This window comes from Phyllobates terribilis, unplaced genomic scaffold (genome assembly GCF_046119375.1).
Source record: "Phyllobates terribilis strain yellow unplaced genomic scaffold, ASM4611937v1 Scaffold_3754__1_contigs__length_70792, whole genome shotgun sequence".
Classification (NCBI taxonomy): Eukaryota; Metazoa; Chordata; class Amphibia; order Anura; family Dendrobatidae; genus Phyllobates; species Phyllobates terribilis.
The window spans coordinates 29,845-52,500 of NW_027366507.1; the positions used below are offsets into that span (position 1 = coordinate 29,845).

Sequence of the window (22,656 nt, forward strand, 5' to 3'; positions counted from 1 at the left end):
GTGCTTCCTGCCGGGCACGGCCGCGGTGCCTTATGGGATTCGTGCACCGCGCGAACTGCCAATTATGTAGGTAGATAGCCTCCCATTGCTTAGTGTTCTTGATTGTCTCTGTGGGCACACTCTACTCCGTAGTGTAAAAATATGGCAGCAGCGCAAGTGCGTATGCTCGCTGGGTTATGTTGCATCTGTGTCAGTGATGGTGCATCAGAGACCAGAGCTGTGGAGTCAAAGTCGGAGTCGTGGAGCCTGAGTCGGTGCCAATTTTAGTGGAGTCGGTATAAAAAGGACCGACTCAGACTCCAAAAATATATAATAAATTGGGTACGGTAGTTCAATGCAATATTTGCAAATTATTATGTTCTACATATCTTGATTGTTACAATAATGATTAAAAGGCTTATGTTCACATGATGCTAGAATAAATGTATCACCTAAACATCAGCAATGTAGGAAGGAGTCAGAGTCATGGAGTCGGAGTCAGTGCTTTGGCTTACCGACTCCACAGCCCTGGAGACAGCCAGGCAAGTGTCGCTGCTGCAGTTGTGTGCGCCTTTCCCAGAATTTCACGCAGTATCCTAGATGCCAAATTGCAGCATCGGTATCCAGGATCGTGCATCTTCCTAACAATAATGCATGTTGCAGCAGCCTCCAAGATGCATTATCAGCAGGAATAGATACATTCAGATGCTGAATATGGAGAAATATTTTCTATTAACACTACCCCAGCACTATACCAGAGAAGCAAACAAAACCATCTCAAACTTTTATTTAAAACATTTTATTTACTGGAAAAAGTAATGAGGCAGAGGACAAACATTTAGCACAAAAAAATAAATAAAATTCATAAATGTACTTTTGTAAAAACAAAGGAAGGAAATTCTGCATGAATGAGCCTTGTCATTTATTCATAACTCTGTCAATCTAGCACAAATGCCATCCAGACATGACATCCATATTTGGAAATCTCAAGCCCCTTTTTTTGCCAAGAAACATCTAAAGGAGTTATTGAAGTCTCCAACGCTTGGTTACCTAAATAGAAAAAAATAAATTATATATATATATTAGATGGTGGCCAGATTCTAACGCATCGGGTATTCTAGAATATGCATGTAGGCTGCTGGGGTGTATATAGAGGCTGCTGGAGTATATATAGAGGCTGCTGCTCCTGGCGTGTATATAGAAGCTGCTGGGGTGTATATAGAGGCTGCTGCTCCCGGCGTGTATATAGAAGCTGCTGGGGTGTACATAGAGGCTGCTGGGGTGTATATAGAGGCTGCTGGGCTGTATATAGAGGCTGCTGGGCTGTATATAGAGGCTGCTGCTGGGGTGTATATAGAGGCTGCTGGGCTGTATATAGAAGCTGCTGTTGGGGTGTATATAGAGGCTGCTGCTGGGGTGTATATAGAGGCTGCTCGGCTGTATATAGAAGCTGCTGGGGTGTATATAGAAGCTGCTCGGCTGTATATAGAAGCTGCTGGGCTGTATATAGAGGCTGCTGGGCTGTATATAGAGGCTGCTGGGGTGTATATAGAGGCTGCTGGGGTGTATATAGAGGCTGCTGGGCTGTATATAGAAGCTGCTGGGGTGTATATAGAGGCTGCTGCTGGGGTGTATATAGAAGCTGCTGGGGTGTATATAGAAGCTGCTGCTGGGGTGTATATAGAAGCTGCTGGGGTGTATATAGAGGCTGCTGCTGCTGGGGTGTATATAGAGGCTGCTGGGCTGTATATAGAAGCTGCTGGGGTGTATATAGAGGCTGCTGGGCTGTATATAGAGGCTGCTGGGGTGTATATAGAGGCTGCTGGGGTGTATATAGAGGCTGCTGGGCTGTATATAGAAGCTGCTGGGGTGTATATAGAGGCTGCTGCTGGGGTGTATATAGAAGCTGCTGGGGTGTATATAGAAGCTGCTGCTGGGGTGTATATAGAAGCTGCTGGGGTGTATATAGAGGCTGCTGCTGCTGGGGTGTATATAGAGGCTGCTGGGCTGTATATAGAAGCTGCTGGGGTGTATATAGAGGCTGCTGGGGTGTATATAGAGGCTGCTCGGCTGTATATAGAAGCTGCTGGGCTGTATATAGAGGCTGCTGGGCTGTACATAGAGGCTGCTGGGGTGTATATAGAGGCTGCTGGACTGTATATAGAGGCTGCTGGGCTGTATATAGAGGCTGCTGGGCTGTATATAGAGGCTGCTGGGCTGTATATAGAGGCTGCTGCTGCTGGGGTGTATATAGAGGCTGCTGGGCTGTATATAGAGGCTGCTGCTGCTGGGCTGTATATAGAGGCTGCTGGGCTGTATATAGAGGCTGCTGGGCTGTATATAGAGGCTGCTGCTGCTGGGCTGTATATAGAGGCTGCTGGGCTGTATATAGAGGCTGCTGGGGTGTATATAGAGGCTGCTCGGCTGTATATAGAGGCTGCTGCTGGGGTGTATATAGAAGCTGCTGGGCTGTATATAGAGGCTGCTGCTGGGCTGTATATAGAGGCTGCTGGGCTGTATATACAGGCTGCTGCTGGGGTGTATATAGAAGCTGCTGGGCTGTATATAGAGGCTGCTGGGCTGTATATAGAGGCTGCTGGGCTGTATATTAAAGCTACTGGGGTGTATATAGAGGCTGCAGCTGGGGTGTATATAGAGGCTGCAGGGGTGTATATAGAGGCTGCTGGGCTGTATATAGAAGCTGCTGGGGTGTATATAGAAGCTGCTGGGCTGTATATAGAGGCTGCTCGGCTGTATATAGAGACTGCTGGGGTGTATATAGAGACTGCTGGGGTGTATATAGAGGCTGCTGGGGTGTATATAGAAGCTGCTGGGCTGTATATAGAGGCTGCTGGGCTGTATATAGAAGCTGCTGGGCTGTATATAGAGGCTTCTGGGCTGTATATAGAGGCTGCTGCTGGGCTGTATATAGAGGCTGCTGCTGCTGGGGTGTATATAGAGGCTGCTGCTGGGCTGTATATAGAGGCTGCTGCTGGGGTGTATATAGAAGCTGCTGGGGTGTATATAGAAGCTGCTGGGCTGTATATAGAGGCTGCTCGGCTGTATATAGAGGCTGCTGGGGTGTATATAGAAGCTGCTGGGCTGTATATAGAAGCTGCTGGGCTGTATATAGAGGCTGCTGGGCTGTATATAGAGGCTGCTGCTAGGCTGTATATAGAGGCTGCTGCTGCTGGGGTGTATATAGAGGCTGCTGCTGGGCTGTATATAGAGGCTGCTGGGGTGTATATAGAGGCTGCTGCTGGGCTGTATATAGAGGCTGCTGGGGTGTATATAGAGGCTGCTGGGCTGTATATAGAGGCTGCTGCTGGGCTGTATATAGAGGCTGCTGCTGGGCTGTATATAGAGGCTGCTGCTGCTGGGTGTATATAGAAGCTGCTGGGGTGTATATAGAGGCTGCTGGGGTGTATATAGAGGCTGCTGGGCTGTATATAGAGGCTGCTGGGCTGTATATAGAGGCTGCTGGGCTGTATATAGAAGCTGCTGTTGGGGTGTATATAGAGGCTGCTGCTGGGGTGTATATAGAGGCTGCTGCTGGGCTGTATATAGAAGCTGCTGGGGTGTATATAGAGGCTGCTGGGGTGTATATAGAGGCTGCTCGGCTGTATATAGAAGCTGCTGGGCTGTATATAGAGGCTGCTGGGCTGTATATAGAGGCTGCTGGGCTGTATATAGAGGCTGCTGGGCTGTATATAGAGGCTGCTGGGGTGTATATAGAAGCTGCTGGGGTGTATATAGAAGCTGCTGGGGTGTATATAGAGGCTGCTGGGCTGTATATAGAGGCTGCTGGGGTGTATATAGAGGCTGCTGGGGTGTATATAGAGGCTGCTCGGCTGTATATAGAAGCTGCTGGGCTGTATATAGAGGCTGCTGGGCTGTATATAGAGACTGCTGGGGTGTATATAGAGACTGCTGGGGTGTATATAGAGGCTGCTGGGCTGTATATAGAGGCTGCTGGGCTGTATATAGAGGCTGCTGGGCTGTATATAGAGGCTGCTGGGGTGTATATAGAAGCTGCTGGGCTGTATATAGAGGCTGCTGGGCTGTATATAGAGGCTGCTGGGCTGTATATAGAGGCTGCTGGGCTGTATATAAAAGCTACTGGGGTGTATATAGAGGCTGCAGCTGGGGTGTATATAGAAGCTGCTGGGGTGTATATAGAGGCTGCTGCTGCTGGGGTGTATATAGAGGCTGCTGGGTGTATATAGAAGCTGCTGGGGTGTATATAGAGGCTGCTGGGGTGTATATAGAGGCTGCTCGGCTGTATATAGAAGCTGCTGGGCTGTATATAGAGGCTGCTGGGCTGTATATAGAGGCTGCTGGGGTGTATATAGAGGCTGCTGGACTGTATATAGAGGCTGCTGGGCTGTATATAGAGGCTGCTGGGCTGTATATAGAGGCTGCTGGGGTGTATATAGAGGCTGCTCGGCTGTATATAGAGGCTGCTGCTGGGGTGTATATAGAAGCTGCTGGGCTGTATATAGAGGCTGCTGCTGGGCTGTGTATAGAGGCTGCTGGGCTGTATATAGAGGCTGCTGCTGGGCTGTATATAGAGGCTGCTGCTGGGGTGTATATAGAGGCTGCTGCTGCTGGGGTGTATATAGAGGCTGCTGGGCTGTATATAGAGGCTGCTACTGGGCTGTATATAGAAGCTGCTGGGCTGTATATAGAGGCTGCTGGGCTGTATATAGAGGCTGCTGGGCTGTATATTAAAGCTACTGGGGTGTATATAGAGGCTGCAGCTGGGCTGTATATAGAGGCTGCTGGGCTGTATATAGAGGCTGCTGGGCTGTATATAGAGGCTGCTGGGCTGTATATAGAGGCTGCTGGGGTGTATATAGAGGCTGCTGGGGTGTATATAGAGGCTGCTGGGCTGTATATAGAAGCTGCTGGGGTGTATATAGAAGCTGCTGGGCTGTATATAGAGGCTGCTCGGCTGTATATAGAGACTGCTGGGGTGTATATAGAGGCTGCTGGGCTGTATATAGAAGCTGCTGGGCTGTATATAGAGGCTGCTGGGCTGTATATAGAGGCTGCTGCTGGGCTGTATATAGAAGCTGCTGCTGGGCTGTATATAGAAGCTGCTGGGCTGTATATAGAGGCTGCTGGGCTGTATATAGAGGCTGCTGCTGGGCTGTATATAGAAGCTGCTGCTGGGGTGTATATAGAGGCTGCTGCTGGGCTGTATATAGAGGCTGCTGCTGGGGTGTATATAGAGGCTGCTGTTGGGCTGTATATAGAAGCTGCTGGGCTGTATATAGAGGCTGCTGGGCTGTATATAGAGGCTGCTGGGCTGTATATAGAGGCTGCTGCTGGGCTGTATATAGAGGCTGCTGCTGCTGGGTTGTATATAGAGGCTGCTGCTGGGGTGTATATAGAAGCTGCTGGGCTGTATATAGAAGCTGCTCGGCTGTATATAGAAGCTGCTGGGCTGTATATAGAGGCTGCTGGGGTGTATATAGAAGCTGCTGGGCTGTATATAGAGGCTGCTGGGCTGTATATAGAGGCTGCTGGGCTGTATATAGAGGCTGCTGCTAGGCTGTATATAGAGGCTGCTGCTGCTGGGGTGTATATAGAGGCTGCTGCTGGGCTGTATATAGAGGCTGCTGGGGTGTATATAGAGGCTGCTGCTGGGCTGTATATAGAGGCTGCTGGGGTGCATATAGAGGCTGCTGGGCTGTATATAGAGGCTGCTGCTGGGCTGTATATAGAGGCTGCTGCTGGGCTGTATATAGAGGCTGCTGCTGCTGGGTGTATATAGAGGCTGCTGGGGTGTATATAGAAGCTGCTGGGGTGTATATAGAAGCTGCTGGGCTGTATATAGAGGCTGCTGCTGGGCTGTATATAGAGGCTGCTGCTGCTGGGGTGTATATAGAGGCTGCTGGGCTGTATATAGAGGCTGCTGGGCTGTATATAGAAGCTGCTGGGGTGTATATAGAAGCTGCTGGGCTGTATATAGAGGCTGCTCGGCTGTATATAGAGACTGCTGGGGTGTATATAGAGACTGCTGGGGTGTATATAGAGGCTGCTGGGGTGTATATAGAAGCTGCTGGGCTGTATATAGAGGCTGCTGGGCTGTATATAGAAGCTGCTGGGCTGTATATAGAGGCTGCTGGGCTGTATATAGAGGCTGCTGCTGGGCTGTATATAGAGGCTGCTGCTGCTGGGGTGTATATAGAGGCTGCTGCTGGGCTGTATATAGAGGCTGCTGCTGGGGTGTATATAGAAGCTGCTGGGGTGTATATAGAAGCTGCTGGGCTGTATATAGAGGCTGCTCGGCTGTATATAGAGGCTGCTGGGGTGTATATAGAAGCTGCTGGGCTGTATATAGAAGCTGCTGGGCTGTATATAGAGGCTGCTGGGCTGTATATAGAGGCTGCTGCTAGGCTGTATATAGAGGCTGCTGCTGCTGGGGTGTATATAGAGGCTGCTGCTGGGCTGTATATAGAGGCTGCTGGGGTGTATATAGAGGCTGCTGCTGGGCTGTATATAGAGGCTGCTGGGGTGTATATAGAGGCTGCTGGGCTGTATATAGAGGCTGCTGCTGGGCTGTATATAGAGGCTGCTGCTGGGCTGTATATAGAGGCTGCTGCTGCTGGGTGTATATAGAAGCTGCTGGGGTGTATATAGAGGCTGCTGGGGTGTATATAGAGGCTGCTGGGCTGTATATAGAGGCTGCTGGGCTGTATATAGAGGCTGCTGGGCTGTATATAGAAGCTGCTGTTGGGGTGTATATAGAGGCTGCTGCTGGGGTGTATATAGAGGCTGCTGCTGGGCTGTATATAGAAGCTGCTGGGGTGTATATAGAGGCTGCTGGGGTGTATATAGAGGCTGCTCGGCTGTATATAGAAGCTGCTGGGCTGTATATAGAGGCTGCTGGGCTGTATATAGAGGCTGCTGGGCTGTATATAGAGGCTGCTGGGGTGTATATAGAAGCTGCTGGGGTGTATATAGAAGCTGCTGGGGTGTATATAGAGGCTGCTGGGCTGTATATAGAGGCTGCTGGGGTGTATATAGAGGCTGCTGGGGTGTATATAGAGGCTGCTCGGCTGTATATAGAAGCTGCTGGGCTGTATATAGAGGCTGCTGGGCTGTATATAGAGACTGCTGGGGTGTATATAGAGACTGCTGGGGTGTATATAGAGGCTGCTGGGCTGTATATAGAGGCTGCTGGGCTGTATATAGAGGCTGCTGGGCTGTATATAGAGGCTGCTGGGGTGTATATAGAAGCTGCTGGGCTGTATATAGAGGCTGCTGGGCTGTATATAGAGGCTGCTGGGCTGTATATAGAGGCTGCTGGGCTGTATATAAAAGCTACTGGGGTGTATATAGAGGCTGCAGCTGGGGTGTATATAGAAGCTGCTGGGGTGTATATAGAGGCTGCTGCTGCTGGGGTGTATATAGAGGCTGCTGGGTGTATATAGAAGCTGCTGGGGTGTATATAGAGGCTGCTGGGGTGTATATAGAGGCTGCTCGGCTGTATATAGAAGCTGCTGGGCTGTATATAGAGGCTGCTGGGCTGTATATAGAGGCTGCTGGGGTGTATATAGAGGCTGCTGGACTGTATATAGAGGCTGCTGGGCTGTATATAGAGGCTGCTGGGCTGTATATAGAGGCTGCTGGGGTGTATATAGAGGCTGCTCGGCTGTATATAGAGGCTGCTGCTGGGGTGTATATAGAAGCTGCTGGGCTGTATATAGAGGCTGCTGCTGGGCTGTGTATAGAGGCTGCTGGGCTGTATATAGAGGCTGCTGCTGGGCTGTATATAGAGGCTGCTGCTGGGGTGTATATAGAGGCTGCTGCTGCTGGGGTGTATATAGAGGCTGCTGGGCTGTATATAGAGGCTGCTACTGGGCTGTATATAGAAGCTGCTGGGCTGTATATAGAGGCTGCTGGGCTGTATATAGAGGCTGCTGGGCTGTATATTAAAGCTACTGGGGTGTATATAGAGGCTGCAGCTGGGCTGTATATAGAGGCTGCTGGGCTGTATATAGAGGCTGCTGGGCTGTATATAGAGGCTGCTGGGCTGTATATAGAGGCTGCTGGGGTGTATATAGAGGCTGCTGGGGTGTATATAGAGGCTGCTGGGCTGTATATAGAAGCTGCTGGGGTGTATATAGAAGCTGCTGGGCTGTATATAGAGGCTGCTCGGCTGTATATAGAGACTGCTGGGGTGTATATAGAGGCTGCTGGGCTGTATATAGAAGCTGCTGGGCTGTATATAGAGGCTGCTGGGCTGTATATAGAGGCTGCTGCTGGGCTGTATATAGAAGCTGCTGCTGGGCTGTATATAGAAGCTGCTGGGCTGTATATAGAGGCTGCTGGGCTGTATATAGAGGCTGCTGCTGGGCTGTATATAGAAGCTGCTGCTGGGGTGTATATAGAGGCTGCTGCTGGGCTGTATATAGAGGCTGCTGCTGGGGTGTATATAGAGGCTGCTGTTGGGCTGTATATAGAAGCTGCTGGGCTGTATATAGAGGCTGCTGGGCTGTATATAGAGGCTGCTGGGCTGTATATAGAGGCTGCTGCTGGGCTGTATATAGAGGCTGCTGCTGCTGGGTTGTATATAGAGGCTGCTGCTGGGGTGTATATAGAAGCTGCTGGGCTGTATATAGAAGCTGCTCGGCTGTATATAGAAGCTGCTGGGCTGTATATAGAGGCTGCTGGGGTGTATATAGAAGCTGCTGGGCTGTATATAGAGGCTGCTGGGCTGTATATAGAGGCTGCTGGGCTGTATATAGAGGCTGCTGCTAGGCTGTATATAGAGGCTGCTGCTGCTGGGGTGTATATAGAGGCTGCTGCTGGGCTGTATATAGAGGCTGCTGGGGTGTATATAGAGGCTGCTGCTGGGCTGTATATAGAGGCTGCTGGGGTGCATATAGAGGCTGCTGGGCTGTATATAGAGGCTGCTGCTGGGCTGTATATAGAGGCTGCTGCTGGGCTGTATATAGAGGCTGCTGCTGCTGGGTGTATATAGAGGCTGCTGGGCTGTATATAGAGGCTGCTGCTGGGCTGTATATAGAAGCTGCTGCTGGGCTGTATATAGAGGCTGCTGCTGGGCTGTATATAGAAGCTGCTGGGCTGTATATAGAGGCTGCTGGGCTGTATATAGAGGCTGCTGCTGGGCTGTATATAGAAGCTGCTGCTGGGGTGTATATAGAGGCTGCTGCTGGGCTGTATATAGAGGCTGCTGCTGGGGTGTATATAGAGGCTGCTGTTGGGCTGTATATAGAAGCTGCTGGGCTGTATATAGAGGCTGCTGGGGTGTATATAGAAGCTGCTGGGCTGTATATAGAGGCTGCTGGGCTGTATATAGAAGCTGCTGGGCTGTATATAGAGGCTGCTGGGCTGTATATAGAGGCTGCTGCTGGGCTGTATATAGAGGCTGCTGGGGTGTATATAGAGGCTGCTGCTGGGCTGTATATAGAGGCTGCTGCTGGGGTGTATATAGAAGCTGCTGGGGTGTATATAGAAGCTGCTGGGCTGTATATAGAGGCTGCTCGGCTGTATATAGAGGCTGCTGGGGTGTATATAGAAGCTGCTGGGCTGTATATAGAAGCTGCTGGGCTGTATATAGAGGCTGCTGGGCTGTATATAGAGGCTGCTGCTAGGCTGTATATAGAGGCTGCTGCTGCTGGGGTGTATATAGAGGCTGCTGCTGGGCTGTATATAGAGGCTGCTGGGGTGTATATAGAGGCTGCTGCTGGGCTGTATATAGAGGCTGCTGGGGTGTATATAGAGGCTGCTGGGCTGTATATAGAGGCTGCTGCTGGGCTGTATATAGAGGCTGCTGCTGGGCTGTATATAGAGGCTGCTGCTGCTGGGTGTATATAGAAGCTGCTGGGGTGTATATAGAGGCTGCTGGGGTGTATATAGAGGCTGCTGGGCTGTATATAGAGGCTGCTGGGCTGTATATAGAGGCTGCTGGGCTGTATATAGAAGCTGCTGTTGGGGTGTATATAGAGGCTGCTGCTGGGGTGTATATAGAGGCTGCTGCTGGGCTGTATATAGAAGCTGCTGGGGTGTATATAGAGGCTGCTGGGGTGTATATAGAGGCTGCTCGGCTGTATATAGAAGCTGCTGGGCTGTATATAGAGGCTGCTGGGCTGTATATAGAGGCTGCTGGGCTGTATATAGAGGCTGCTGGGGTGTATATAGAAGCTGCTGGGGTGTATATAGAAGCTGCTGGGGTGTATATAGAGGCTGCTGGGCTGTATATAGAGGCTGCTGGGGTGTATATAGAGGCTGCTGGGGTGTATATAGAGGCTGCTCGGCTGTATATAGAAGCTGCTGGGCTGTATATAGAGGCTGCTGGGCTGTATATAGAGACTGCTGGGGTGTATATAGAGGCTGCTGGGCTGTATATAGAGGCTGCTGGGCTGTATATAGAGGCTGCTGGGCTGTATATAGAGGCTGCTGGGCTGTATATAGAGGCTGCTGGGGTGTATATAGAAGCTGCTGGGCTGTATATAGAGGCTGCTGGGCTGTATATAGAGGCTGCTGGGCTGTATATAGAGGCTGCTGGGCTGTATATAAAAGCTACTGGGGTGTATATAGAGGCTGCAGCTGGGGTGTATATAGAAGCTGCTGGGGTGTATATAGAGGCTGCTGCTGCTGGGGTGTATATAGAGGCTGCTGGGTGTATATAGAAGCTGCTGGGGTGTATATAGAGGCTGCTGGGGTGTATATAGAGGCTGCTCGGCTGTATATAGAAGCTGCTGGGCTGTATATAGAGGCTGCTGGGCTGTATATAGAGGCTGCTGGGGTGTATATAGAGGCTGCTGGACTGTATATAGAGGCTGCTGGGCTGTATATAGAGGCTGCTGGGGTGTATATAGAAGCTGCTGGGCTGTATATAGAGGCTGCTGCTGGGCTGTGTATAGAGGCTGCTGGGCTGTATATAGAGGCTGCTGCTGGGCTGTATATAGAGGCTGCTGCTGGGGTGTATATAGAGGCTGCTGCTGCTGGGGTGTATATAGAGGCTGCTGGGCTGTATATAGAGGCTGCTACTGGGCTGTATATAGAAGCTGCTGGGCTGTATATAGAGGCTGCTGGGCTGTATATAGAGGCTGCTGGGCTGTATATTAAAGCTACTGGGGTGTATATAGAGGCTGCAGCTGGGCTGTATATAGAGGCTGCTGGGCTGTATATAGAGGCTGCTGGGCTGTATATAGAGGCTGCTGGGCTGTATATAGAGGCTGCTGGGGTGTATATAGAGGCTGCTGGGGTGTATATAGAGGCTGCTGGGCTGTATATAGAAGCTGCTGGGGTGTATATAGAAGCTGCTGGGCTGTATATAGAGGCTGCTCGGCTGTATATAGAGACTGCTGGGGTGTATATAGAGGCTGCTGGGCTGTATATAGAAGCTGCTGGGCTGTATATAGAGGCTGCTGGGCTGTATATAGAGGCTGCTGCTGGGCTGTATATAGAAGCTGCTGCTGGGCTGTATATAGAGGCTGCTGCTGGGCTGTATATAGAAGCTGCTGGGCTGTATATAGAGGCTGCTGGGCTGTATATAGAGGCTGCTGCTGGGCTGTATATAGAAGCTGCTGCTGGGGTGTATATAGAGGCTGCTGCTGGGCTGTATATAGAGGCTGCTGCTGGGGTGTATATAGAGGCTGCTGTTGGGCTGTATATAGAAGCTGCTGGGCTGTATATAGAGGCTGCTGGGCTGTATATAGAGGCTGCTGGGCTGTATATAGAGGCTGCTGCTGGGCTGTATATAGAGGCTGCTGCTGCTGGGTTGTATATAGAGGCTGCTGCTGGGGTGTATATAGAAGCTGCTGGGCTGTATATAGAAGCTGCTCGGCTGTATATAGAAGCTGCTGGGCTGTATATAGAGGCTGCTGGGGTGTATATAGAAGCTGCTGGGCTGTATATAGAGGCTGCTGGGCTGTATATAGAGGCTGCTGGGCTGTATATAGAGGCTGCTGCTAGGCTGTATATAGAGGCTGCTGCTGCTGGGGTGTATATAGAGGCTGCTGCTGGGCTGTATATAGAGGCTGCTGGGGTGTATATAGAGGCTGCTGCTGGGCTGTATATAGAGGCTGCTGGGGTGCATATAGAGGCTGCTGGGCTGTATATAGAGGCTGCTGCTGGGCTGTATATAGAGGCTGCTGCTGGGCTGTATATAGAGGCTGCTGCTGCTGGGTGTATATAGAGGCTGCTGGGGTGTATATAGAAGCTGCTGGGGTGTATATAGAAGCTGCTGGGCTGTATATAGAGGCTGCTGCTGGGCTGTATATAGAGGCTGCTGCTGCTGGGGTGTATATAGAGGCTGCTGGGCTGTATATAGAGGCTGCTGCTGGGCTGTATATAGAGGCTGCTGCTGCTGGGTGTATATAGAGGCTGCTGGGGTGTATATAGAAGCTGCTGGGGTGTATATAGAAGCTGCTCGGCTGTATATAGAGGCTGCTCGGCTGTATATAGAGGCTGCTGGGGTGTATATAGAGGCTGCTGGGCTGTATATAGAAGCTGCTGGGCTGTATATAGAGGCTGCTGGGCTGTATATAGAGGCTGCTGCTGGGCTGTATATAGAGGCTGCTGCTGCTGGGGTGTATATAGAGGCTGCTGCTGGGCTGTATATAGAGGCTGCTGGGGTGTATATAGAGGCTGCTGCTGGGCTGTATATAGAGGCTGCTGCTGCTGGGGTGTATATAGAGGCTGCTGCTGGGCTGTATATAGAGGCTGCTGGGGTGTATATAGAGGCTGCTGCTGGGCTGTATATAGAGGCTGCTGCTGCTGGAGTGTATATAGAGGCTGCTGGGCTGTATTTAGAGGCTGCTGCTGGGCTGTATATAGAGGCTGCTGGGCTGTATATAGAGGCTGCTGGGGTGTATATAGAGGCTGCTGCTGGGGTGTATATAGAAGCTGCTGGGCTGTATATAGAAGCTGCTGGGCTGTATATAGAGGCTGCTCGGCTGTATATAGAGGCTGCTGGGGTGTATATAGAAGCTGCTGGGGTGTATATAGAAGCTGCTGGGCTGTATATAGAGGCTGCTGGGGTGTATATAGAGGCTGCTGCTGGGCTGTATATAGAAGCTGCTGGGCTGTATATAGAGGCTGCTGGGGTGTATATAGAGGCTGCTGCTGGGGTGTATATAGAAGCTGCTGGGGTGTATATAGAAGCTGCTGGGCTGTATATAGAGGCTGCTGCTGCTGGGGTGTATATAGAGGCTGCTGGGTGTATATAGAAGCTTCTGGGGTGTATATAGAGGCTGCTGGGGTGTATATAGAGGCTGCTCGGCTGTATATAGAAGCTGCTGGGCTGTATATAGAGGCTGCTGGGCTGTATATAGAGGCTGCTGGGGTGTATATAGAGGCTGCTGGACTGTATATAGAGGCTGCTGGGCTGTATATAGAGGCTGCTGGGCTGTATATAGAGGCTGCTGGGGTGTATATAGAGGCTGCTCGGCTGTATATAGAGGCTGCTGCTGGGGTGTATATAGAAGCTGCTGGGCTGTATATAGAGGCTGCTGCTGGGCTGTGTATAGAGGCTGCTGGGCTGTATATAGAGGCTGCTGCTGGGCTGTATATAGAGGCTGCTGCTGGGGTGTATATAGAGGCTGCTGCTGCTGGGGTGTATATAGAGGCTGCTGGGCTGTATATAGAGGCTGCTACTGGGCTGTATATAGAAGCTGCTGGGCTGTATATAGAGGCTGCTGGGCTGTATATAGAGGCTGCTGGGCTGTATATTAAAGCTACTGGGGTGTATATAGAGGCTGCAGCTGGGCTGTATATAGAGGCTGCTGGGCTGTATATAGAGGCTGCTGGGCTGTATATAGAGGCTGCTGGGCTGTATATAGAGGCTGCTGGGGTGTATATAGAGGCTGCTGGGGTGTATATAGAGGCTGCTGGGCTGTATATAGAAGCTGCTGGGGTGTATATAGAAGCTGCTGGGCTGTATATAGAGGCTGCTCGGCTGTATATAGAGACTGCTGGGGTGTATATAGAGGCTGCTGGGCTGTATATAGAAGCTGCTGGGCTGTATATAGAGGCTGCTGGGCTGTATATAGAGGCTGCTGCTGGGCTGTATATAGAAGCTGCTGCTGGGCTGTATATAGAGGCTGCTGCTGGGCTGTATATAGAAGCTGCTGGGCTGTATATAGAGGCTGCTGGGCTGTATATAGAGGCTGCTGCTGGGCTGTATATAGAAGCTGCTGCTGGGGTGTATATAGAGGCTGCTGCTGGGCTGTATATAGAGGCTGCTGCTGGGGTGTATATAGAGGCTGCTGTTGGGCTGTATATAGAAGCTGCTGGGCTGTATATAGAGGCTGCTGGGCTGTATATAGAGGCTGCTGGGCTGTATATAGAGGCTGCTGCTGGGCTGTATATAGAGGCTGCTGCTGCTGGGTTGTATATAGAGGCTGCTGCTGGGGTGTATATAGAAGCTGCTGGGCTGTATATAGAAGCTGCTCGGCTGTATATAGAAGCTGCTGGGCTGTATATAGAGGCTGCTGGGGTGTATATAGAAGCTGCTGGGCTGTATATAGAGGCTGCTGGGCTGTATATAGAGGCTGCTGGGCTGTATATAGAGGCTGCTGCTAGGCTGTATATAGAGGCTGCTGCTGCTGGGGTGTATATAGAGGCTGCTGCTGGGCTGTATATAGAGGCTGCTGGGGTGTATATAGAGGCTGCTGCTGGGCTGTATATAGAGGCTGCTGGGGTGCATATAGAGGCTGCTGGGCTGTATATAGAGGCTGCTGCTGGGCTGTATATAGAGGCTGCTGCTGGGCTGTATATAGAGGCTGCTGCTGCTGGGTGTATATAGAGGCTGCTGGGGTGTATATAGAAGCTGCTGGGGTGTATATAGAAGCTGCTGGGCTGTATATAGAGGCTGCTGGGGTGTATATAGAGGCTGCTGCTGGGCTGTATATAGAGGCTGCTGCTGCTGGGGTGTATATAGAGGCTGCTGGGCTGTATATAGAGGCTGCTGCTGGGCTGTATATAGAGGCTGCTGCTGCTGGGTGTATATAGAGGCTGCTGGGGTGTATATAGAAGCTGCTGGGGTGTATATAGAAGCTGCTCGGCTGTATATAGAGGCTGCTCGGCTGTATATAGAGGCTGCTGGGGTGTATATAGAGGCTGCTGGGCTGTATATAGAAGCTGCTGGGCTGTATATAGAGGCTGCTGGGCTGTATATAGAGGCTGCTGCTGGGCTGTATATAGAGGCTGCTGCTGCTGGGGTGTATATAGAGGCTGCTGCTGGGCTGTATATAGAGGCTGCTGGGGTGTATATAGAGGCTGCTGCTGGGCTGTATATAGAGGCTGCTGCTGCTGGGGTGTATATAGAGGCTGCTGCTGGGCTGTATATAGAGGCTGCTGGGGTGTATATAGAGGCTGCTGCTGGGCTGTATATAGAGGCTGCTGCTGCTGGAGTGTATATAGAGGCTGCTGGGCTGTATTTAGAGGCTGCTGCTGGGCTGTATATAGAGGCTGCTGGGCTGTATATAGAGGCTGCTGGGGTGTATATAGAGGCTGCTGCTGGGGTGTATATAGAAGCTGCTGGGGTGTATATAGAAGCTGCTGGGCTGTATATAGAGGCTGCTCGGCTGTATATAGAGGCTGCTGGGGTGTATATAGAAGCTGCTGGGGTGTATATAGAAGCTGCTGGGCTGTATATAGAGGCTGCTGGGGTGTATATAGAGGCTGCTGCTGGGCTGTATATAGAAGCTGCTGGGCTGTATATAGAGGCTGCTGGGGTGTATATAGAGGCTGCTGCTGGGGTGTATATAGAAGCTGCTGGGGTGTATATAGAGGCTGCTGGGGTGTATATAGAGGCTGCTCGGCTGTATATAGAGGCTGCTGGGGTGTATATAGAAGCTGCTGGGCTGTATATAGAAGCTGCTGGGCTGTATATAGAGGCTGCTCGGCTGTATATAGAGGCTGCTGGGGTGTATATAGAAGCTGCTGGGGTGTATATAGAAGCTGCTGGGCTGTATATAGAGGCTGCTCGGCTGTATATAGAGGCTGCTGGGGTGTATATAGAAGCTGCTGGGCTGTATATAGAAGCTGCTGGGCTGTATATAGAGGCTGCTGGGCTGTATATAGAGGCTGCTGCTAGGCTGTATATAGAGGCTGCTGCTGCTGGGGTGTATATAGAGGCTGCTGCTGGGCTGTATATAGAGGCTGCTGGGGTGTATATAGAGGCTGCTGGGCTGTATATAGAGGCTGCTGCTGGGCTGTATATAGAGGCTGCTGCTGGGCTGTATATAGAGGCTGCTGCTGCTGGAGTGTATATAGAGGCTGCTGGGCTGTATTTAGAGGCTGCTGCTGGGCTGTATATAGAGGCTGCTGGGCTGTATATAGAGGCTGCTGGGGTGTATATACAAGCTGCTGGGGTGTATATAGAAGCTGCTGGGCTGTATATAGAGGCTGCTGGGGTGTATATAGAGGCTGCTGCTGGGCTGTATATAGAAGCTGCTGGGCTGTATATAGAGGCTGCTGGGGTGTATATAGAGGCTGCTCGGCTGTATATAGAGGCTGCTGGGGTGTATATAGAAGCTGCTGGGCTGTATATAGAGGCTGCTGGGGTGTATATAGAGGCTGCTGCTGGGGTGTATATAGAAGCTGCTGGGGTGTATATAGAAGCTGCTGGGCTGTATATAGAGGCTGCTCGGCTGTATATAGAGGCTGCTGGGGTGTATATAGAAGCTGCTGGGGTGTATATAGAAGCTGCTGGGCTGTATATAGAGGCTGCTGGGGTGTATATAGAGGCTGCTGCTGGGGTGTATATAGAGGCTGCTGGGCTGTATATAGAGGCTGCTGCTGGGCTGTATATAGAGGCTGCTGCTACTGGGTGTATATAGAGGCTGCTGGGGTGTATATAGAAGCTGCTGGGGTGTATATAGAAGCTGCTCGGCTGTATATAGAGGCTGCTCGGCTGTATATAGAGGCTGCTGGGGTGTATATAGAGGCTGCTGGGCTGTATATAGAAGCTTCTGGGCTGTATATAGAGGCTGCTGGGCTGTATATAGAGGCTGCTGCTGGGCTGTATATAGAGGCTGCTGCTGCTGGGGTGTATATAGAGGCTGCTGCTGGGGTGTATATAGAGGCTGCTGGGCTGTATATAGAGGCTGCTGCTGGGCTGTATATAGAGGCTGCTGCTGGGCTGTATATAGAGGCTGCTGCTGCTGGGGTGTATATAGAGGCTGCTGCTGGGGTGTATATAGAGGCTGCTGGGCTGTATATAGAGGCTGCTGCTGGGCTGTATATAGAGGCTGCTGCTGGGCTGTATATAGAGGCTGCTGCTGCTGGGGTGTATATAGAGGCTGCTGCTGGGCTGTATATAGAAGCTGCTGGGCTGTATATAGAGGCTGCTGGGGTGTATATAGAGGCTGCTGCTGGGGTGTATATAGAAGCTGCTGGGGTGTATATAGAAGCTGCTGGGCTGTATATAGAGGCTGCTCGGCTGTATATAGAGGCTGCTGGGGTGTATATAGAAGCTGCTGGGGTGTATATAGAAGCTGCTGGGCTGTATATAGAGGCTGCTGGGGTGTATATAGAGGCTGCTGCTGGGGTGTATATAGAGGCTGCTGGGCTGTATATAGAGGCTGCTGCTGGGCTGTATATAGAGGCTGCTGCTACTGGGTGTATATAGAGGCTGCTGGGGTGTATATAGAAGCTGCTGGGGTGTATATAGAAGCTGCTCGGCTGTATATAGAGGCTGCTCGGCTGTATATAGAGGCTGCTGGGGTGTATATAGAGGCTGCTGGGCTGTATATAGAAGCTGCTGGGCTGTATATAGAGGCTGCTGGGCTGTATATAGAGGCTGCTGCTGGGCTGTATATAGAGGCTGCTGCTGCTGGGGTGTATATAGAGGCTGCTGCTGGGGTGTATATAGAGGCTGCTGGGCTGTATATAGAGGCTGCTGCTGGGCTGTATATAGAGGCTGCTGCTGGGCTGTATATAGAGGCTGCTGCTGCTGGGTGTACTAACCAGAAAATGTGACTGCCTCAGCCAATCACAGGCCATAGTTAACCAGATTTACCCAAAGTCCATTTTCCCTAAACTGGGTAAATCCAGTTAATTTGTAGCATATAGCGCAGGCGGTAACCGAAGTCCAATTTTCCCTAATCAGGTGAACAACTGCACCATATGATACTACTTAACCGCATTTACTCAAAATGAAGGGACTTTGCTGGTTTTTTAGACCCTGGGTCACTTCCACTGTCAGAGGTGCGGGCATTCAGGTGTCTGATGCCCGTCCCAGCTGGCCAGGGGGGACACCACCACCAGCAGCCGCGTCCCAGCTGGCCAGGGGGGACGACACCACCACCAGCAGCCACGTCCCAGCGGGCCAGGTGGGAGACGGTCTCTGTTGGCTCACGCCATACACATACACACATATACATATATACTCAAACCAAGGAAGAAGAGGGTAGCCGGGTTGCATTATACTACTTAACCGGAATTACTCAAAATGAGGAGACTTTGTCGTTTTTTAGACCCTGGGTCACTCCCACTGTCAGAGGTGCGGGCATCCAGGTGTCCGGAATAGGGGGTGCGGGCATCCAGGTGTCCGGAGTGGGGTCAATAAACTTTGGGTACATCCGGTTAACATCTGCACCATGTTCTGCTAAGTAACGGGATTAGGGTGAATAAACTTTGGGTACATCCGGTTAACATCTGTACCATGTTCTGCTAAATAACCGGATTTACTCAAAATGAAGGGACTTTGCCGTTTTTTAGACCCTGGGTTATTCCCAGTGTCAGAGGTGCGGACATTCAGGTGTCTGTACCAGCTGGCCATCGGGGGCGACACCACCACCAGCAGCCAAGTCCCAGCTGGCCAGGGGAGGCGAAACCACCAACAGCAGCCGCGTCCCAGCTGGCCAGGGGGGACGACACCACCACCAGCCACGTCCCAGCTGGCCACGGGGGAAGACACCACCAGCAGCAGCCGCGTCCCAGCAGGCCCCGACAACACCACCAGCAGCCGCGTCCCAGCTGCCCCGACACCACCACCAGCAGCCGCGTCCCAGCTGGCCCGACACCACCACCAGCAGCCGCGTCCCAGCTGGCCCGACACCACGACAAGCAGCCGCGTCCCAGCTGGCCCGACACCACCACTAGCAGCCTCGTCCCAACTGGTCAGGTGGGACGACATCACCACCAGCAGCCGCGTCCCAGCTGGCCAGGGGGGACACCACCACTAGCAGCCGCGTCCCAGCTGGCCGGGAGGGGGGGGGGGGTGGGATACCACCACCAGCAGCCGCGTCCCAGCTGGCCAGGGGGGACGACACCACCACCAGCAGCCAAGTCCCAGCAGGCCAGGGGGGCGACACCACCACCAGCAGCCGCGTCCCAGCTGGCCAGGGGGGACACCACCACCAGCAGCCGCGTCCCAGCTGGCCAGGGGGGACACCACCACCAGCAGCCGCGTCCCAGCGGGCCAGGGGGGACGACACCACCACCAGCAGCCGCGTCCCAGCTGGCCAGGGGGGGATGACACCACCACAAGCAGCCGCGTCCCAGCTGGCCAGGAGGACGGCCTCTGCTGGCTCACGCCATACACATACACACATATACATATATACTCAAACCAAGGAAGAAGAGGATAGCCGGGTTGCGTTATCATGGAGGCTGGAGAGCCGCATCTCCACAATGCTTCGTTATCTAACTGAAGAAAAAAAAAAGGGAAATTAATTTGACATAATATAAATATATAATGATACAATATATACATATAAGACCACCAGCAGCCGCGTCCCAGCTGGCCCGACACCACGACAAGCAGCCGCGTCCCAGCTGGCCCGACACCACCACTAGCAGCCTCGTCCCAACTGGCCAGGCGGGACGACATCACCACCAGCAGCCGCGTCCCAGCTGGCCAGGGGGGACACCACCACTAGCAGCCGCGTCCCAGCTGGCCGGGAGGGGGGGGTGGGATACCACCACCAGCAGCCGCGTCCCAGCGGGCCAGGGGGGACGACACCACCACCAGCAGCCGCGTCCCAGCTGGCCAGGGGGGGATGACACCACCACAAGCAGCCGCGTCCCAGCAGGACAGCGGGGACGACACCACCACCAGGAGCCGCGTCCCAGCTGGCCAGGAGGACGGCCTCTGCTGGCTCACGCCATACACATACACACATATACATATATACTCAAACCAAGGAAGAAGAGGATAGCCGGGTTGCGTTATCATGGAGGCTGGAGAGCCGCATCTCCACAATGCTTCGTTATCTAACTGAAGAAAAAAAAAAGGGAAATTAATTTGCCATAATATAAATATATAATGATACAAAATATACATATAAGACCAACAGCAGCCGCGTCCCAGCTGGCCAGGGGGGACACCACCACCAGCAGCCGCGTCCCAGCTGGCCCGACACCACGACAAGCAGCCGCGTCCCAGCTGGCCCGACACCACGACAAGCAGCCGCGTCCCAGCTGGCCCGACACCACCACCAGCAGCCGCGTCCCAGCTGGCCCGACACCACGACAAGCAGCCGCGTCCCAGCTGGCCCGACACCACCACTAGCAGCCTCGTCCCAACTGGCCAGGCGGGACGACATCACCACCAGCAGCCGCGTCCCAGCTGGCCAGGGGGAACACCACCACTAGCAGCCGCGTCCCAGCTGGCCGGGAGCGGGGGGTGGGATACCACCACCAGCAGCCGCGTCCCAGCTGGCCAGGGGGGACGACACCACCACCAGCAGCCAAATCCCAGCTGGCCAGGGGGGAAGACACCACCACCAGCAGCCAAGTCCCAGCTGGCCAGGGGGAAGACACCACCACCAGCAGCCAAGTCCCAGCTGGCCAGGGGGAAGACACCACCACCAGCAGCCGCGTCCCAGCTGGCCAGGGAGGACACCACCACCAGCAGCCGCGTCCCAGCTGGCCAGGGGGGACACCACCACCAGCAGCCGCGTCCCAGCTGGCCAGGGGGGACACCACCACCAGCAGCCGCGTCCCAGCGGGCCAGGGGGGACGACACCACCACCAGCAGCCGCGTCCCAGCTGGCCAGGGGGGGAGACACCACCACCAGCAGCCGCGTCCCAGCTGGCCATGGGTGGGAGACACCACCACCAGCAGCTGCGTCCCAGCTGGCCAGGGGGACGACACCACCACCAGCAGCCGCGTCCCAGCTGGCCAGGGGGGACGACACCACCACCAGCAGCCGCGTCCCAGCTGGCCAGGAGGACGGCCTCTGCTGGCTCACGCCATACACATACACATATATACTCAAACCAAGGAAGAAGAGGATAGCCGGGTTGCGTTATCATGGAGGCTGGAGAGCCGCATCTCCACAATGCTTCGTTATCTAACTGAAGAAAAAAAAAAGGGAAATTAATTTGCCATAATATAAATATATAATGATACAAAATATACATATAAGACCACCAGCAGCCGCGTCCCAGCTGGCCCGACACCACGACAAGCAGCCGCGTCAAAGCTGGCCCGACACCACCACTAGCAGCCTCGTCCCAACTGGCCAGGCGGGACGACATCACCACCAGCAGCCGCGTCCCAGCTGGCCAGGGGGGACACCACCACTAGCAGCCTCGTCCCAACTGGCCAGGCAGGACGACATCACCACCAGCAGCCGCGTCCCAGCTGGCCAGGGGGGACACCACCACTAGCAGCCTCGTCCCAACTGGCCAGGCGGGACGACATCACCACCAGCAGCCGCGTCCCAGCTGGCCAGGGGGGACACCACCACTAGCAGCCGCGTCCCAGCTGGCCGGGAGGGGGGGGTGGGATACCACCACCAGCAGCCGCGTCCCAGCTGGCCAGGGGGGACGACACCACCACCAGCAGCCAAATCCCAGCTGGCCAGGGGGGACGACACCACCACCAGCAGCCAAGTCCCAGCTGGCCAGGGGGGGCGACACCACCAGCAGCAGCCGCGTCCCAGCTGGCCAGGGAGGACACCACCACCAGCAGCCGCGTCCCAGCTGGCCAGGGGGGACACCACCACCAGCAGCCGCGTCCCAGTAGGCCAGGGGGGACGACACCACCACCAGCAGCCGCGTCCCAGCTGGCCAGGAAGGGAGACACCACCACCAGCAGCCACGTCCCAGCTGGCCAGGGGGGGAGACACCACCACCAGCAGCCGCGTCCCAGCTGGCCAGGGGGGACGACACCACCACCAGCAGCCGCGTCTCAGCGGGCCAGGGGGGACGACACCACCACCAGCAGCCGCGTCCCAGCTGGCCAGGGGGGACGACACCACCACCAGCAGCCGCGTCCCAGCTGGGCAGGCGGGACGACACCACCACCAGCAGCCGCGTCCCAGCTGGCCAGGGGGGACGACACCACCACCAGCAGCCGCGTCCCAGCTGGCCAGGGGGGACGACACCTCCACCAGCAGCCGCGTCCCAGCTGGCCAGAGGGGACGACACCACCACCAGCAGCCGCGTCCCAGCTGGCCAGTTGGGACATACACAAAGAAACACACATACACAGGGAGTAACGCACACAGGAGGAAGACAGCACATATATATATATATTAGATGGTTGCCCGATTCAAACGCATCGGGTATTCTAGAATATGTATGTAGTTTATTTATGAAGATTTAAGAATAATGCAATACATGCGGGCGTGCGGCGGTGTCTGCGTGCGGCGGTGTAGGTGTGCAGTGGTGTGTGTGAGCGGTGGTGTGGTTGTGTCTGTCACCCTGTGGCTTTGTACTCCTGTAGCTGTGTCCCCC

General features: G+C 53.4%; 1 protein-coding gene and 1 long non-coding RNA gene across 2 annotated transcripts in view; both read right to left on the reverse strand.

Annotated features, from left to right (window-relative positions):
* Positions 1 to 762: 762 nt before the first annotated feature.
* The window catches only part of LOC141248587 (uncharacterized), a 22,920-nt gene continuing 1,026 nt past the window's right edge, over positions 763 to 22,656 (reverse strand). Inside the window, exons 2-3 of the long non-coding RNA XR_012311771.1 lie at positions 19,542 to 21,270; positions 763 to 1,029 (exon numbers count right to left, since the gene is read on the reverse strand). This is a non-coding gene — a long non-coding RNA (uncharacterized lncRNA). The remainder of the gene's footprint in view (positions 1,030 to 19,541; positions 21,271 to 22,656) is intronic.
* On the reverse strand, positions 16,461 to 19,535 carry LOC141248586 (uncharacterized). Its single transcript, XM_073669381.1, has 2 exons — positions 17,842 to 19,535; positions 16,461 to 17,769 (listed from the first exon to the last, which is right to left on the reverse strand). The coding sequence occupies exons 1-2, from the start codon at positions 17,968 to 17,970 to the stop codon at positions 16,789 to 16,791; spliced, it is 1,110 nt and encodes a 369-aa protein (XP_073525482.1). The 5' UTR covers positions 17,971 to 19,535; the 3' UTR covers positions 16,461 to 16,788.